This window comes from Neolamprologus brichardi, chromosome 22 (assembly GCF_056152115.1).
Source record: "Neolamprologus brichardi isolate AB-2024 chromosome 22, ASM5615211v1, whole genome shotgun sequence".
In the NCBI taxonomy this organism is placed as follows: domain Eukaryota; kingdom Metazoa; phylum Chordata; class Actinopteri; order Cichliformes; family Cichlidae; genus Neolamprologus; species Neolamprologus brichardi.
In genome coordinates, this window is record NC_142124.1 from 20,193,867 (window position 1) to 20,213,212 (window position 19,346).

Consider the following 19,346-nt stretch of genomic DNA (forward strand, 5'->3'; position numbering starts at 1 on the left):
CAGAGGTAAAGTGAAAAAGCAGTTTTCCCATAAAATTATAAAGGATCTTTTTGCAACCACAGCTATCGCCCTCTGGTGGCTTTCAGATAGAATGCAGGTTTACTTAGTTACTTGGTTTATTTTTCTGGCCCAGAAGCTATATTAGTGTTGTTTTTGGATGCAGTGAATTAAGCAGAGGCAGTCACATGGACTCCTGTGTGAAGCAGATTTTAGCATACCATGGATACCAGAGCTTGTCTGCTGAATAAAATGGGAAAAAACTGCAGTAGGAGGGCAGTTTAATTTCAGATGCATACTGAACAAGGTACTTTTGGCTGCTCCCTTATTCACACAAACACACACACACACTCTCACGAGAATTAAATGGCTCTAAGCCCTCAAGCTATTTTTTTTAACAACTTTGATGTTTTTTATTCTTTTTTTTTTAATCTCAGTGTTCCTAAGCTGCTTTGTGGCTTGTCAGTAAAAACAAGCCAACCTTCCACCCCTGTCCAATCCTTTCTGTTCAAAGCTGTTGTCTCTCTGTGAGTCACTGTTAAGAGGTTTCTCTGAAGGGGCTGTCAGGTTTTTTATCTCTATTAAGTGATTGCAATGATAACAAAGCCTAGAATAAAAATTTGGTTTGTTTGTTTGCATTCATTTATTTCCCTGTTTTTTTTTTCCAGAGAAATGAATAAATGCTGGTTATTAAAAAAGTTTGAAAGTCTCTCAGCCTTAATCACGCTCCTCGAATGTTGGTTTTTTTGCGATTAAGAAAAATCAAAGATTTGCTTGATGTTCGGATTTAGCTGTTTACTTTGTTTGCATCGTGTTGAAATGAATATTAGTAAAGGTTTTAACTAATTCACCATTTTCTCACCAATTTATGAATAATTTCCTAATCTCAAAGCATCTGATAATGAAAACAATCCTAATTACTCACAGTGTGTTATAGGTTTGGTCATACTGTGAAACATGTAGGCAGGTAGTTTTAGTGTGATTTTGTGATACATTGAAGACAAAATTCAGTTATTTAAACCTATAAAGCTTGAATTATTTTATAATGGCCAGAAATTTGCAATTTTTTAAAGCTTTATTGTTTAATGAACATTGTGATAAATTAAAAGAAAATCATACGTTTAATATTTGCAACATCTGATTTTGTGTAATTTATTGCGATAATCTGCAGGTTTTTTCAGGGAAAAAATAAACCGCACCAGTGATGTTAAGGTCTCAAATCCTCATGTATCAAATATTAGACACTTGGTGTTGTAGGATGAGGTTTGCTTTTGAGAGACCAGCAATTTGTTTCCCCAGAAGCCTCGGGCGTGTTCGAGGTAAACAGCATTTCATTCATACAGTAACCATGTCCAACCAGCAGGGGTCACCCTCAACTTACCTACCGCTCATCTTTGCCAGATTTAAATCTCTCTCCAGGCACACAAAGGAGCACACGTTATCTCCTAAAATTATGGGATTATTGATTGGATAACTACTTCTATTTGCTAGTATTTATTTCCTGAAGACAAGGCTTTGGGATAAATCTGTGAGGAGGGCGTGTTTGATAATCTCTCATTAGTTCACGCAGGATGTCTTGAGGGAGAACACAGCTTATTTTTATAGTTTCCGTTTTATGGCTTCAGGACCGAGTCGGGTTATGTAGATAAGATATTTTGTAATTATTTTCTCAAAAGCCAGATCATGCACTCATACAGTGAAGAAACTGGATGGCATGAAAACAGAGCGCCTCTCGTGCTTTCAGCTGAAAGAGAGTGTTGAATGAAAGGTAGAATAATCACGTACTTCCATGCAGAAATTCAGCTGTCAGTGTTGCCTGGATTGTGCTGGATTGTGCGATCGTGGCTGCGAAAGACAACATTGTTCTTAATGGCAGACGAATACACAGGCGCACAGTTAGTCTTGCGTGCGTATACAGCGCTGATCACAACGAGGGCGTTTTGATTCGTTCACGTAACGAATGGTTCTATGGTGGAGATAATTGGCCCTTCTCTCAGTCTCTACTGTCTTCCATCCCATGTGTCTCTCAGGATTTTCACAAACCTCCTTTTGTTTATTCAATCTGTTTTGTTTTTATCAGCGCTGCTGTGTTTGTTGAGCAGTTATTTCTTTCTTTATTTTGTTGCCACATGCATGATTTTCCACATTCAACCAGCGCTCCAGTCGAACATATCCCCCTTTGATTCTCGGATAAAGCTTGTAAAACGACCCGCACTTAGGATGCAAATAGATTTCTAATTTCCGCAACAAGATGAAGATTTCATTAATTTGTGGAAGTGGCTGGGCTGGGGGCCGGGGTGGGGGTTGAAGGGCTGTTTGTTTGTCTCTCATCCATCAAAGTGAAATTTGATCAAAGCCTCACAGCGGCTCACGGTTCGGGTTTCTCGTGTGGGCCGCGGGGGCGTTTGTTTTGCTTTGTGCCTGCACGGCGGCAGGCGAAGGGAGGGAATTATTTAACTCACGGCAGACCTTCAGTGAGTCATTCACTTAAAGATGTTTCAAGTTTTGCGCGTCACTGCAGGTGGGAGACTGAGGCAAAGAGAGGGGAAGGAGAAAGACACTGACACAAGGTGAACTGCCTTCGAGTGGCTTCACGGGAGCCACTTCATTGTCTTCTGTTTAGCCCACTCCTCTGCCTTTTTTTGTCTTCTTTCTGCCAGAACTTCTCCTAACAGTGAGTCATCCTCCTCATCCCTCCTCCCTTTTTCACTTTCTCTCATTTGAGCTGATTTCCCACCCACCTTTTTGATGGCGGAGCGTGATCTCCTGACTCTAGCCCTCCTTTTCAGTCTCACGCACTCACCCACACATCCCCCTTCTCTCCCCCAGGGGTGGGGGGGCTCCGGCTCGCTCCTTCACCTGATTTAAACATGGCACACTCGCCTGGAGATGGGCGCACTTAAGATTTGCACACTTGCACGGACACGCGCATTAAACACATTTCAATGCTCGGTTTGAATCTTCACAGTTGCCTCGTGTGAGTGTATGAAGGGTTTCTCTGTGTGTGTAATTGAATTAGATGAAGCTATATTTTGCTGTGAAATGATGAATATTACGCACAGCAGCATCGCCTCATATAAATGTCACTCAGCGAGACACGCTGTCACCCAGAGAAACATATTTAGTTCTTTGGGTGGCACACTTCACCGCCTAGCTTCATGCTTCTTGCTGATAGGAGCTGGGAAGATATTTGGGGTTAGGCAGGTGTGTAACAAGATTTTCTTGATCAGTGTCTGCTATCTCGAGAAGGTGTACGTTTAATGAAGTATGCATATAAGGGTGTATATTGAATTTTATATTGCATTTCTCGCATAATTCCATATCCATCCTCGTTATCCCCGAGCTGCTGGTCTATTTTTAGTGCCATTATGCTTTAATGTATCGATCCCACACAAACAAGAAGTTCGACTTCTTGTACATAAATGAACGGCTTCCTCTCAGAATGTACTCACATTACAGAAGATGTGAGTCCTGTGCAATATCACTTAAATGTCAGACGAACCAAAATTGTATCACCTTACAGTAATTGCATTACACTGAGCAGTGTGGTATTTGCTCTTTTCTAAAATGAAAATAAACAGTTTAGATTTACTACGTTAAAGCAGGAACTCTGGGCGATAAAAATAGGTTGACCTTTTATCTGTGAGACTGCTTTGTAGTGTTCCCCACAGACAGAGTTTACTTTTATTCATCCATCTGAGAGAACCCCATCCTCAATGCCCTCTTTTTAATTTGCGAAGATGACTCACTGCTAACCTGCTAGCACTGGGCCTCGCTGTCTGACGTTTCCACACCAGCAGGCGAGGGTCAGATGAGCTCTACCGATTGCATCTGGTGATGGTGTAAATAGAGCAGGTGGAAACATTGCTCAGATTTTGTTTTGCAGATTTGCAGAACAAGGGCTGTCTTTGCTAATTGCACTTCAAGGTGATATAATTAAGACTCCATCCAGTCCACATTACTGGAAAGGAAGTTGATTATTGCTCATAAAGTATAAATAATATTTACATATCAATTAAAAAATGGTGGAAATGCCTGGCTTCTCAAATAGAGAATTTCAGAAGAAGTTTGAGAGCCACCACCAACAGCCTGCTTCGTATGTCCACCTTTATTTGAGTTAGCAGTCTTTCTCAGCTTGGGGGGAAAGTAAATAGTTCCTACAAAGATTTTCTGCCATTCCTCTGAGCCAATTTTCTTTGTTTCATTTCCTGGAGGTTTTTGTTATTGTTCTTGCTCAGTTCTATTTAAAGTATCCCAAGGATCAGTTAGCTCTAACTCTGACTTATATTTCTGTGTTAAATCTACACTTATAAGTGCGTCACAAACCCAAACCCTTCTGAAACACAACACCTAGCCTGACGTGCACCTCCCTAGAAGTCTTACACATTGCAGACAACACAGGATGAAAATGCCTAAGGGTTGATCTGACTGAGTGGTGTAGGGACACATGATCTAGTCTTTAACACCTCCAATACAACAGAAATGGTCATTGAATTCAGGAGGTCTAAGGTCAAGAAACAACATCTCCCACTCCACATACATTGTTGAAATAGTGGAGATTGCGTAGAAGTAACCGGGAGTCACCCTGTCTGTGCACTAACATCTCCCAGTTGAGATGAGTGGGCACAATAAGGGCTCTTCTTCCTCAGAAACAGGCCAAACTTTCACAGAAACCGTTGATGAACTTACACAGGAGTATAGAGGAACCATCAACACTGCTGCAGAAAGGAAGGATCTGCATCGAGGGGCGAAGGTGTCTGAGCGCTTTGTTTCTATAGAGCTCTGCACTCATACTACGCCACCAGGATGACGAACAAAGCAGACGGTATCATAAGCAAGGATAACAAACATCCCGGACATTCTTTGTTTGAACCGCTGCCGTCCAGCGAAACGGTTCACAACAATAAAAACAAGACCTAACAGACAGTTTTTACCCTGGAGCGATGGCTTCCACCTTCCTAATTTCTGGAAATAGGCTTCAGTACTAGACACACATGCAAACACACACAGTATAGCACTGAGGATATTTTCATTGGCTAACAACACTTTAAACGGACCAGACTGCGTATAAACCTGCTGTTTTTCTCTGTTGCTGAGTTTACCACTAACTTTATTTTTATCTAAACGTCCTTACATATTTTTTATTTATGTATTGTTTTTTAAGTTAAGACAAATCCAAAGGGAATTCTGTAAATCATGTGTAGTAATGAGAATAAAGATCATCCATTCACTGAAAATCAAGCTTCGCCGTTCACAGTCCAAATTTATCTTGGACTGTTCTGATAAAAGAATGCGCTCTCACTGTTTGTCAGGCTCCTTTTCATGCAGCACTCATCCTGCAATTTTGTGTGGAAGAGCGAGCAAGGTTTTGGACACCGTCCATAGAGGTTGACAAACTCTCTGAGCTGTCACGGAAGCTCTGTTGATAACGCTTGTAACAAGACCGAGGCACTTGTTTGTCTGCATTTGAAAGTAGCTCACTGTCTATGGCGTTATTTTAGGATGAGCACGTCTCTGTGCTTCTATTAGTGATATTATTGCTTGCCATATAAGTCATGATTTCCACTGGTATCTGGTTGCTCATTTTGGAACTATGTTCCTGCATGCATGCTAATTGGAAATCACAGATATATTCAATTTTAATTTAATTTAATTTAATATATTAAAAAAAACTTTCATATATTCTGTGTTTTAAGATGTAAAGTGAAATATTATATTAAAAAAACAAAACCTTAATTTGATGATTTTAGCTTCTATCTCATGAAATTCTGAATTCTTATGGTCAGTCAAAATAGAGTCCCACTTCTATATAGTATGCTCATTGTCACTCATATTTTGTTGGGGCTCCTTTACCATGAATACTGTGTGAGTGCAGTGTAGCATGGCGGTGATCAGCTTGCGGCACCGCTGAGGTGTCACTAAAGACCAGGTTGCTTTGATAGCGGCCTTCAGCTTGTCTGTATTTATTGGACTGGGTGTTTCTCATCTTCGTCTTGACAGCGCCCCGTAAATTCTGTGTAGGGTTTAGATCAGGTGAGATGGCTGACCAATTGAGCACAGAAATTACACGGTGAGCAAATTATTTGGTGGGAGTTTCTGCAGGAACAGGAAATCAGCCTTTATGCTTCATCCAGACTCTTAGATCCTGATTTACAAATAAAATAAATTTGCTGTCATGTTTGGGACAGTTGTAACCCTTTTCCTGGTGGTGGTTTGATGCACCAGCCACAGTCAAAGTTTCAAAGCTCTCCTACTTTCTTGATTCAATGGTTGTTGTTGGTTTTTTTTTGGTTGGTTTTTTTTTTTGATATAACAATTGCTACAAGGCTGCTGACATCTAAGTTGTTTGTGCACCTTTTCCTATCACACAGAGAAGGGTGATAGGAGTCAACTTTCCATTAATATGCTTGCAACCAGCCAGCCTTTTCAGCAGTTACCTTCAGCGGTGATTGTCATCTGGACAATTGTCCAGTCAGCAGTGTTTTCCATGAGTGTGGTTGTGTTGGGGAACCAGACTGAGAGAAGCGTGGCATTTATACTGGTCGAATAGTCATTTAAAGTCTAAATGAAATATTTTAATACTGGAGTTCTGTTTTTCATGAGCTATAAGCTATAATCAGAACTTTAGGTGCTGTAAATGTAGAATTGATGAAAATGACTTTTTTTAAACTAAAATTATGGACGAAATGAATTTAAATATTTTAGATACACTAGTACTTGTCAGATTTATTTGTGATAGCTGATAGCTTTTGAATCATTTGACTTGCGTGCCCACTTCTGTTCTGTGAAGTGAAATATGAAGCCAGATCCAGAATAGGCTAATAAAGATTAAAAAAATAATGTTTTTTCTGTTTAGTCTGATTAAATGCTGCTTGGACCTTTTCGATCAAAGTCCCTTGAAAGGCTTGCAGTCGGTTCAGTTGTTTCCTATGATTACTGCAGTTTTTATTCTAAACACGTGCTTTTTTGTGTTAAATAAGCTCAGCGTTTATTATTATTTTCTGCTTATTTTTTGATTAAAACAAAAAAGTGTCTTACACTTATTATTCTTATTATAAACTTCAGTGGAACCCGGATTCGGTTTAATTTAAATATTTGTGATTTGATATTCTGATGTAACTGCTGGATAGATTGCCTTAAAATTACGTACGGATATTAATGAATACTCAAATGAAACGGTAAACTTTTTCTAAATTTGTGGTAACTTTTCATCCCAGCACTTTGGTACTGACATCTGCCTGCATCTCAGCTCATTAAGGCAGTCAGGAGTGGGCTTTAAAACCCTTCATCTAAAAGACTCAACGCAGCAATAAGCCTCAGCGGATGCACCGCATGTTAATCAATAAGGCTCTGATGTTTCTCTGAGATTCTCAGAAGGGAATCTCTGCTCTCTTCTTTTAGTCATTTGTGTCTTTTTGTCTTTCCTCTCATCGCTGCCTCCCTCCCATGACAGCCAACCAATGAAACAAGCTGCAATCTTTTCCTAAAGTCTATGATTAACATTTTTCTCCTTTCATCCCCCCCGCCCCTTGTCAACACCCTTCCTTTACCTCTCCTTGTCCCTTGTTCTCTGCCTCATTTAAGTTTAAGGACAAATCCTTCACCCTTTAGCTTTGTCCTTAAACTCCTCTGGAACTCTTGCTTCTCTAATCCTATCTTTCCCTCTTTTACTGATCTTTCCCCCGGCAGCCTGCTGATGTATCCTGTTTGTTCTCTTTTTCCTTTTTTTTTCTTCCTGTGACTATATCTTGTTTATTGTTTTGTGGGTTTTAATGTAATAGTGTGTACCTTTTCTTTCTAGTACTTTACACCAAGGACATCTTCTAACTCTGTCTCTCTTTGTTTGTCGCTTTCTCTCCCCGCCTGTCTCGCCCTCTTGCAGGAGGAGCTGCGGGAGCTGAGGGAGCAGCCCATCGACCCCCAGGCGGAGCAGGAAATCATCGACAGCATCGAGGAGGTCTACTTCTCAAATGACTCCTTCGACATGGTGCAGCATGAACTGGAGGTCAGATACTCTGTATGAAATCCAGCTCTTGTGCTATTGACTGAATGAGCTCCACTCACCGGTTAAGCGATAACAAGCGAGACTCGCTTGCAAGTTCCCACGCCCCCTTTCATGAAATCATTTCATTAAATCCACTACGTTTCAGTAAGTTTGATAACAGAAGTATTGCATTTCTAATGTGAAGAAGTATTGTTTATTGTGCTCTGAACCCCGTCTGGCTGGCAAAAATAAAGCTTTTTCACCTGAGCTGCTGTTTCTTACATTTCTGCTGAGCCGCATGCATACAATTGACGTCTGAATTGATGGATTGCATCTGCTCAACAGAAGAAGGGTGTGAAATCTCATTAGATTTATCTTGGTATTTCTACACCATCTGAAATGAGACTCTCAGTCAAGGGGAAAGTAATTACCTATCATCCTTTGGGCCATGGATTTGTAATATCTTCTTTCAGTAGCAGAGTTTGTTTGCTGTTTACCTTCACTAATCAGAGTTATGATCTGGGGAAGTATATTTTAGTAGATTATTTTTGTTTGTTTTTCTTTTCTTTGAATGAAGTAAAAGCTACACCTACCTTCAGCTTAGGCTCTTTGAAATACCTCGTGAGGTAGCTTTAAAAATTAAGATGCTCGAAAGTGAGGATTAGCTCTTGCAAGATGAATGAAATCCCCGCTTTGGCCCTTAGCACCTGAAATTTGATAGTGTCATAGTTCTGCTTTGAATATATTTTTCTGTCTGGCACACTGAGCGAGGACTCGTACTGTGTTAAAAACCAGATGTGGTGGGAAGCAGCATGCGCTGGTATCCAAGTAAGCACAAGCAAAAAGACTGGATGCTATCAGCAGTCTAAAGAGGAGGTTTTGTAAGCAAACACTAAGGTTGCATGTTTGAATTTCTGTGTGTGTGTGATTATAGAAACTCCCGCCCGAGTTGAACCTGCAGGAGTTGGAGGAATACAGAGACAAACTTAAAAGGCAACAGGCAGCAGTAAGTATCTCTTTCTCTCTCTCTGTCTTTCATACAAACTCAAACCCGAAGGCACACGAACACAGTATGGTGTCAGACCATGTCAGTGTATGTTATGATCATTTTTGCCTCGTGCTTGTGAATATTTCTAATCTACAGATTGTTCTCTGTAACTTTTTCAAATCATCTTTTGTTTTTCATTTTATTGTTTTATTTGACATGGAAACTGTTAAACTAACTGTTTTTGTAGTTCTGCTGAAGGTGTAGCACGTGATTTTTAAAAAAGAAAAAAAGTCCTTCCTGGAGCCATTTGTAAGTTAGTTGTCCAACTAATTGGTTTGTGCGTGTGTGTGTGTGTGTGTGTGTGTTAGGGCCTGTGTTAGTTGTGTAGTAATCAAAGTGAAAGTTAGAAACAGCAAAAGGTCTCTTGCTTTTATCTCTCACACTGTGCGGCACTGCTCTCTGTCATTCTCTGGAGCCCTAGCTGCTTGCTCATCCAGTGAATATAGCAGGTAGAAAGAGGGCACTGTTTCTGTGCCAGGAGAGCACATTGTGAAGCAGTAGGGTACTGTAGATTTATTTTCCAGGCCTTTTTGAAAAAAACAAAGCAAAAATGGCTAAAGATAAAAAGTAGCTAGGTAACGGCAGTGAAGTGAACTCAAGCATGATGATCACTGCTGTTGAGTTGAGGAATGTCAGACAAACAAATTGCCATGGTGTGTGAGTCTATGTAAAAAATCTAATTGAATTTATATACAAATATAAAAACTTGAAACTAAATAGTTAACCAATACCCAAATGCCCAAATGGTCAAAAATAGATAGTGACTGATTGTAATGAATTTGGGAATCTCCCTTTCAGTCTGTTTTTTAGTTGGGTTTTACCGTCTTTTGTCTTCATTGCTGCTTTAATTATTAAAGGCACAGATTAAATATGGTGCTGGAGACAGTCCTCAGAGATGTTGGTGCATATTAACCTGATAGCATCAGGCAGTTGCTGCAGATTTGTTGGCTGCACATCCATGATGTGTTCCACCACATCCCAAAAATGCTCTGTTGGATTGCGATCTAGTGACTGTGGAGATCATTTGAGTACTGTGAACCCACCGTCATGTTCTAGAAACCAGTTTGAAGTGATGTGAGTTTTGTGACATGGTGTGTTATCCTGCTGCAAGCAGCCATCAGAAGATGGGCGCACTGTGGTTGTAAAAGGATGCACATGGCCAGCAACGATACTCAGGCAGGCTTTGGCATTTAAACAACGTTTAGTGCGATTGGTACCGAGGGGCCGAAAGTGTGCCAAGAAATGATCCCTCACACCATTACACTGTTAAATGTGTAATGGTGTAGCCCAGTAGCCTAATGGTGTAGCCCAGTAGCCTGAGCTGTTAACACAAGCAGGAGGGATCCACGTTTTCATGTTGTTTACACCAAATTCTGACCCTATGATCGAGACTCATCAAACCAAGCAACATTTTTTTCAGTCGGTGTGAATTTTAGCTTCAGTTTCCTGCTCTTATCTGACAGGAGTGGTACCCGGTGTCATCCTTTGCTGCTGTAGCCCATCATCTTTAAGCTTTGATGTTGTTGTTACCATGTGCTGACTTAAGTGTTGGAGAAAGTAGTTCAAGATGCATTTTCTGCTAGTTTCTTTCTTTAAAAGTGTCAGTATGACACCTACACTACATAAAAAGCATATAAAGGTTTGTTGGATGTCAAAAACCTCAGTTGACCCTGTCTCAAGGTCCAATTTATTAAGTTTTTACTGGAAAATAGAAGCAGTAAAATTCGTTAAAGCCGACCTTGCTGGCTCACACTGTCAAAACACATTTTAAAATAATGTTGCACTTGAAAAGAGAGTTTTCATTTATATAAAAGTGTTGAGTTTCTTCATTTGCCCCATTAAGTCATGGCAGGTTTTCCCACACTGCTATAATTTGCAGTTTGAGACCCATAGTCAGCACTGTGACGCTAAGAGTTTGTGGAGCTCTAGAGGAACGTAAACAGCCCAGAACACTTTTTACTTTTGTTTTTTGATGAGATGTTTTAAACTGCAAAGAAGGAATGAAACAAAAACACAAAAAAAACAACAAATGCTCGATGCTGACGACGCTCAGTAGAAACTGAGTGAAGGTCAGTAATTTTGTGCCATGACGTCAGTACCTGCGTTTTTATCCACAGCAGACTCATTTCCATAGCGGCTGCTCTTTTGAGGTTATTCAGGTACTCGCAGTTTCAGACGGGAGAGATGGCCTGTCAACAACTTCTATTTATAGCATCATGTGGCAGAGCAAGAAGCACTTTTTCTCTCTGCTTCTTCAATCCCCACAGTCCAGTGCAGATATTGCCCTCCTACCTTCCACCCTGACAGGCTTCTGTACTTTTGCCCACTGCTTTGTCTCCATTGCTCCTTCAACTCTACTGTTATCCTTTTTTTTTTTTTGACATCGATTTCCTCTATGACTCTTATCCCTCTTTTTCATGCATGCTGCGCTTCCCACTTCTGACAGTTTTGGCAGTAGCCCACAGAGCTGCCTGTTTAGTTAAGAGGATGCTTTAGACTTTCTGCCCCGTGGCATGGTGAGACCTGTACGTTTCTACAGTCTGAGTACACAAAAGCATCCTCACACATCCTCTCTCAGTCTCTCACGCTTTCTGTCTCTCGCACTTTCGCTCCCTCTCCCTGCCTCCCTGGCTCGCTGGCTGTCAGCCTGCAAGCACGTCGTGGGAATGGCCACAGTAATTGGTCCAGTGTACTGTCAGGCAGAAAATCCCCAGCTAAGTTTCTCAGCAAGCTCATCAAATGCAAATGTAAAGTCCTGTGCCTACAAAAAGCCTTGACCTGTTTGTCTGACTCAGTGGCCTGAGTATATTCAACATATCATTTAATCTTGTTTATTTTTAACTAGTTTAAAATCTCAGTTATGACTTTATTTAAGAGACAAGATAAAAGTATAAGAAAAGCAGTTTACAATTATCAGGATTTGCAAAATACAATGAATCTATGTGAAAATGAATCGCTCAAAAGCTACTTAGAGTCAGTTTTTCTATTAAGGATATAAGACTGAGACGGTGGGTTATAGAGGTGTACAACATCTACTTTTAACAGAGTCTTAAAGAAAGGTTTTGTGCAGAAAAGTCTTAATTTCTCAGACAGACAAGCACCTCATCCTAAATGTGAGGCATGGGGGAGGAAGCATCATGGTTTGGAGCTGCTTTGGCTCCTCAGAGGAAATCAAAAATGATTTCATATATTTTCAGAGGAGAATGTCAGGGCAGCAGACCTGAACCTTTAGAGAGGCTGCCTGACAAAACAGAAATATAACAATGAAGTCATATTAATGAATGATGATTTTAACCCAACTGATATCCCCAACATACCAGGGATCTGTAAACTGTTCTGTAGAGAGGATTGACCCAGACATCCCCTTCGTCGTTGTGCCAGTCTCATTAACTTCTGATGGAGGTTGTTGCTCCTAATAGAGGTTCTACAAGTTATTAAATTCAAAAGTTCTGTTTCTAACAAATACCCTAATAATCATTTTGATAGGAAAAAAAGTAAAAGTCATTGTGGATTTAATACCTTTGCAGATATATGTATCCTGTATTTACTATTCCTTTTAAGAATTAAGACAAATTCCTACACGAAAGATAGATAGATGGAAATCTCTTCCTACCTTACATGAATAATGATTATCTGTTCTTTTTGGCTTTTTCTTTTTAATGTAATGTTAAAGCCATAAAAAGTGCACCTGTCAGTCCCAGTCTTGCTAAAGTTGTAGGAGGTTATTTGGCGTTTTAAAACATGAAGCCAGTGCAATATTCGTCCATCTTGTTGGGTTAAAGAAACGAAACACTTTTTCAGTGGTAAATTAAGGTTGTTGGAGTATAGGGGTGTGTGTGTGATGGATTTCATGCTTTGATTTGGTTCAGTGTGGCGAGTTCAAAGACTTGTTTGGCAGTAAAATCGATGTTACCTTATGCAGTGCAAATTAGATGCAAGCTTTGAAACATGCTACCGGAGCACAGCTTAAAGGACTGCGTTGTTTTCCACACTTTAGAAGAATTTCTGAGACAATGTACAGCAGAAGTTGCAAAGTTGTTTTGTGAAGTCATGCATATGCATGAACTTTGTGTTGTGGGTCTCTGCAGCCAATTTTGTTACGACTATTTCTAAAGGTGGGCAGTGTGTGTGTGTGTGTGTGTGCACTCTCTGACTCTCCTAGTCACACGTGCACACGTCCATGCTCATGCAATCATCAGCATGTGAAATAGGGCATTGCACTTTGATGGGGCGATAATAGTGCTTTTGAGATGTTCAGCATAAAGCTGTCCTGCGATGGCCTTTCCGGCTGGCTGATACCGTGGATAGGCTCCACACCTTATTTATAACACTTGGCTGTAAGCTTAAGTGCGAGCTTGAGTTAGTGCGGAACAGGGGGTCGGGTACAAGAGCTGAAAGTAACAGTACTGTACGGGTAACTGTGTTTGCCTTTGATGCAGGAGATGTGTGAAGAACTGCTGCAGCGACTCTATTTATGTGAATCATCTGCTGCAGGGTGAAGCAAACTTTCTGTGGTTTCCTGGGTGAGAACAACTGCCCCGTTCCTCTGCCACAGTGTCCAAGCTTAATTGGCATCTGTGACACGCAGCTGGCCCACAGAGGCTCGTCTCACAGCTAATTGCCTTTTCGTGCTGCGAGACTTCAGCCCATACGAAAAATGTCAGGGTTCAGATATGTGATCTGCTGATGCTTTTTCTCATCATTTGAATGTAGCACACAAATGCTAAAAGGCCTTAATTAAAGTGGACGCTCATGCTTGCTCATACATCTAAGGCCTTCATCAAATCATATCAAAAATTTGAAAAGCAATTCCTCCAAATCAAGGCCTTGAAAGTTTGGAGTAACTTGTCAGTGTGTAATAAAGTACAAATATGCATGACCAGTGCTTAAAGAAAAAGCTTAAATGTGGTACCATATAATTTTATATTGCTCTTCCCATCTATCTGAAAGTGGCTTGCTTTTTAGGAATGTAGGCAGAGTTGATATTAGCAATGCGAACGAACATTCTCCATTTTTAATGAAACATGAAAGCTTGAAATGAATTCCCCTCCTGCAGGACTTATGAATTCTGTTCCTCAGCTCAGTTTTTAAAATGTTGCCAGTCCCTGCCTTACTGCCTTCTTGCTCTCCATGTGTGCATCAGGCTTTAGAGATGTCCTGCTGTGGGGAAAAGAATGTTTCAGGTAGAGCATTAAAAGGACCGCAGATGGTTTTAAAGCAGGGATGTAGTGCTGTTTTTTTTTTTTTTAAAGAAGAAAAAGACATTTGCCTCCATTTAGTAGCCAGACTGACAGAATACATTATAAAAGGCACTGAATGTGTTTGGAACAAAATCCATCTATAAGCAAGTGTCACTACATGACAGCCATTCATCATTTTGGAGTAAGAAGCCCAAGTCCCTATTGAAATCAGTCAAATTGGGAAAAGAGACACAAATTTAAGTTCAGTTGTCATCAGGACCAAAAATAAAAACAAAACACTGTTTATCTGCTCAGTGGCCTGATTATATTCAGCATATAACAGCTTAACATACTTAGTGTCTTTAACCCACGTTTAAAAGCTTGTTTCCCCTGCAGATTATGCTCCTGCTGCTCAGAGATGGATCGCGTTAAGGCTTCATTATTGGTTGAGTCCATCTAGCCAATGCAATCAATATGTCCGGCTCATTCTACAAAGCACTGAACTATGTATGCAGTTACACAGACTGTATATAAAAGATGGAGGTACCCTACTGGTTTCTAGACTGAGCCTTTTTGGTGGTTTAATGATAGCATTTGAGATCTTACCGTGTTAGTTTTTTTAAGCAAAAGGTGTCTATATTTAGACCGGACGGCGAGGTGCTTGGTTATCTGCTAGTATTTGCCAGTTTGTTTGGGCCTTGGTCAGTTATTGGCACTTCCACCTTGCCTTCACTTTTCATACACTAGAGCAGGGGTGTCAAACATAAGCCTTGGGGCCCATAATCGGCCTTCAATCTTCAATCTGGACCATTTGATGGCTTTGAAAAACGTGAAGGGAGAGACCAGTTTTAGACTCTGAACTGTATTTTCACAACTTTTCCTGCCAATAATGAATTCCCCCATGGCCATGCACAATACACCAAAGTAATTAAATGATAAATTTCAGTAATTTTTCACATTTAATACTTACAGTTTAAACCTCAAGAGTCATGCTGACAAGTTTCTTTCATTTACCAAAGCAGCGTGTCTTTGTTATGTAGAAACACTGAGCTCCAAATGTTGAAATTGCTCTTCTTTGTCTTATATGAAGTCATTTCATTGATTAAATGTCTAGTTACACATCTTTACACTGACAGAGTTTCACCAGAGATCAAAGTGGGCTGTTTGGCCGGCGATGGAAAATAAATTTGACATCCCTGCCCTAGAGGTTGCCGCTTTTTAGGAATACAGGCTAAGAGAAACATTTTTGCAACCATACAGCAGAAACAATTGTAAATCTGTCATGCGTCAGTGCCGTAACATGATTGGCTCCTAGTGTGGCTTTGATTAGCTCTTTAGCATCTTTTTCTCCTGTGAATTTTTTTTCAGTGTTGTTTGGTATTTTTTGGGGGCATATTGCTTGTGTGAGAGAGCAGGCTGCTTTCCACCCCCACCCCACCCATCCAAGGTTAAATATGGTTTTATAAGACTGAGAAACCCTCGCAGTTTATTTTACTTTAGCTAGCCTTAATCAGCAAACTGACTCATATGCCTCAAGTATACAGCATTTGGTATAATTATCACATGTTTGTATTTATCTGCAATACACCATATATACTGTATTTTTAGTATACAGCTTTCTTTACAATGATTTGGTGTCTCTGTTAGCTTTTGCTAACAGAGTATGTATGTGTGTGAGTTTCTGTGTAAAGTCTTTGAACCTCATATGTTTATACCAGTTGTTGTTATTATTATTCTACCACTATAAATGCCGACCATGTTTATATGAGTTGCTTATCATTCATTTTCGACCTCTAGATTTGGATAGTATTTACTCCAAGCACCGTTACTGCTTTGCAGCCCAGTTACTGCACAATTAACCTCCATTAGAACAAGCTGAGATTTAATGACTCTGGCCTTGTGGCTTAGGTAGGAGGGTTTGGGTACTCATAGCTGTTTTTCATTCAACAAAAAAATAGAAAGAAGTTTAGAATTGAATCAGTGAAATGCCAATAGGTGGCGTTATAGCATTATTTTGGGATAGGTTCGTGAGTGGTTAAGGGGGTTATTCTGGGCTCATATTAATACGTTACCTCACTGTTTTCTGTGTCTCCACCATTTTCTTGCCACATTTGTTGCGCTTTTTCCCAGTACTGAATAATTTTTCCTTGGTGAACAATTTATGCATACATTTAAATCTTAATAGAGGCACACACACACACATACACACACACACACGCTTTAACCCTGCTGAAGGAGCCGCTTCAGCTGAGCTGCGTTTCCCATCTGTTCAGGTCTCCAGTTTGCTACCACGCATACTTAACACACTTTGAAATGTCATCCCCACCCATAGCCTCGTCTGCCGCGTATCAGCACATACAAAAACCTCCTCGCTACCTTGACTACTCGTGTTTATTCTCTTCTCCTGTAAAACTCCACTTGGTGTGTGCTGGCTTATGTAGTTGCACAGTAAATGGAAGAGAGGTTGCTTACTGTGAGTGGGAGAGAGATTGGTTGGTTGCTGCATAAGCGATCGTCCTTTGCTGTTATAATGAGCAGCAGTATTAAGAGCTCATGTATCTGTAGTCAGGTTTTAAAAAAATCCAAAGTTAAGTTGCTTAGTATTGAAATTACTGCTTTTTTTTGTAAACGTGTTGCTGGATAAACTTCTTGTAGCACGTTGTTGGATGATATCCTGTGACACCTATGACAGCTTAAGCTCGGAGAGAGCACGTGCTACAAACTGGGGGCATGGAGTTCAAAACATGTGGTGCTTAACAGCGATAGTCATGCACATACACTCCTTAATGCTTGAAAATATTTAATTGAAGGCATTTTGACAACTAAACAGGATAAATAAACTTGAGTGGACCCCACCTCGTTCATACAGTGTGACCTTGTTTGTCTGATCCTTCAGTGTGAATGAAGCTATTCATTTTCCATTGGCCTGCTGTGTTCCTCACTTTTTCCCCTTTCTCCACTAAAAGCTGTGATGGACATCACACGTAGCAGAGGTGGGTCAGCCTGATCTCATGACCTCCTTTAATGCTGTGCTTTGTACCATATGGGCGCAAGCTTTTTCAGTAATTACAGTTTCACCTTAGCTGTAAATCAAAGGCATACAGAGGGGAACACAAGAAATCACAAAGGGAAATGAGGAAAAGGAGAGTTCTCTCAGGGAAACAAGAGTTACATTATTGAGAAGGACGCTGAATGAAATGAAACGGAGAATGCGAGACACTCCCTTTAAAAGGATTCAGCTGCGTAGAGCCAGAGATGCAGACATCCCTGATTGTTATTCTCAGCCCAACCTCAATAGCGAGATTGCGTGGCCTAAACAGTTTCTGTGGGGTGACATTTGGAAAGAACATCAAAAAGTCTTCATTCATTCTCGACTTTTCACGTTCATCATCTCTTTTTTTGTCTTCAGGTTTCCAAAAAGGTCGCCGATCTCATTCTGGAGAAACAGCCTGCTTATGTGAAGGTAAGCCTCCAGTGTAGACTCAAAACCACGCTGAATAACGTGCTCTGTATTCCAGCTGCTGACGTTTAATTCCAAAACACATCAGTCACTGTTTAAAGTGACATCTTTTGTCAGCCTATGAGATGCGATGATTGGACGTAGTTATTTTGACGCCGTGGGGTTGTCAGTAGATGTGTTTCTGTGAATGTGTCATCTAAATACGCCAGCAACGATGATGACTGAATTTTGGTTACCATGGCAATAAGAAATCTGAATCCATTCATGGATAAAGAAAACAGAGGGGGGAGCATTCTAGTTTTAATGCAGAACGTAGTTGGGATGTGAATGACAACGTAAGTCTATAAAACCCCTTCTTTGATCACCTAGTGATGAAGGTCCTCCGGGGGCGGCCTGGTTTGCGTCTTCCATGGGGTGGGTTGATTGATGGCAATCTTAGGCAGTCGATGTGGGGTTTGATGTAGAACAAGACCTCCAAAGCACACACGCTGGTCAGTCACAATGTCCGTTGGTGACGTGGTCGTGGTAGGAGACCCCCAGGATCCGTCTTAGCCATCGCTGCTGGGCCACATTGAGTCTTTTGGCGATTCTGGCTGATGTTTTCCACGTCTCACAAACGTAGATCGTGGTAGGTATAACGATGGAGTTGAGCAGTTGAATCTTCGTCGCCAGAACGACCTTTCAAAGTGTGCTTACGGATCAGTGGAAACAAGACCAAGGTCATGAGGATAGGCTACGTGACAACACAGGACCCCATTATGGTAGGACTGCAACCACTAGAGGAAGTGAATCAGTTCACCTACCTGGGCAGCATCCTGGCAAGTGAAGGAGGCAGAGCTGGCTGTCAACTAATCAAAAGGTCAGCGGTTTGATCCCCAGCTCCTCTAGGCCACACATCAAGGTAGCCTTGGGCAAGATTCAAAACACCCAACTGATTGTGTATTATAGATAAAAGTAAATATTAATATAAAACTTAAAAGCCAGTTGAAGCCATCGTCAATACGCCTATCTCTTAAATAACCTCGGTTTCTAGCATGTGTCAAAATCAGTGTTTTCACTGAAGTTATCTTGTTTTCAGATGTTTGGTACGATCAAGTATATTTATATAGCACATTTAAAACAGAGTTGACAAATGTGCTGTACATTAAAAGTATTTAGCCCCAAGAGAAAAATTGGACTAAAAATCCAGAAAAAATTAACACAGTACTCAAATATGCAGTCCCAGGGAATACCAAGCATTTATCCTGGCCAAACAGCAGATGACTGACAGCTTTACTGAGCTATCTAGTGAAACTGGACTGAGATCATTGGCATTGTGAAGCCATCTGAAGGTCGGCCTATGAATAGTAAATTGATCATTATTTTCGCAACCCTCCCTGTGACTCTGCAAAGTCACGATAACAGCAGAGTTTATTAGCAGACACTGGCAGAGCTTTCAGTGCAGCGTTTCCATTCACCCATCCCAACTCGCATTCAATCAGCCTACAGCCCTCTGGACTTTTCAGGGAGATTCCATATTCACCACCTGAACGTCATAAAGCGAAGGATGATGGGGTTCTGGTGCATCATTTCCCAGTCAGAAAGATTCCGAAACTAATATAAGCCATCGTGCTGGTCTCTTGATTCACTTGTATCTTAGAGTATCTACACTACAATAGGAACAGACGTTTCCCTCCT

At 40.7% G+C, this 19,346-nt stretch overlaps 1 protein-coding gene across 2 annotated transcripts in view; it reads left to right on the forward strand.

Moving 5' to 3' along the window:
• vps50 (VPS50 EARP/GARPII complex subunit) overlaps positions 1-19,346 on the forward strand; it is a 120,251-nt gene that overhangs the window by 4,623 nt on the left and 96,282 nt on the right. For both annotated transcript variants that reach the window (XM_035906508.2, XM_006787678.3), the window contains exons 3-5: positions 7,880-8,002; positions 8,916-8,987; positions 17,619-17,672. In XM_035906508.2, coding sequence (XP_035762401.1) covers positions 7,880-8,002; positions 8,916-8,987; positions 17,619-17,672 — 249 coding nt within the window. The remainder of the gene's footprint in view (positions 1-7,879; positions 8,003-8,915; positions 8,988-17,618; positions 17,673-19,346) is intronic.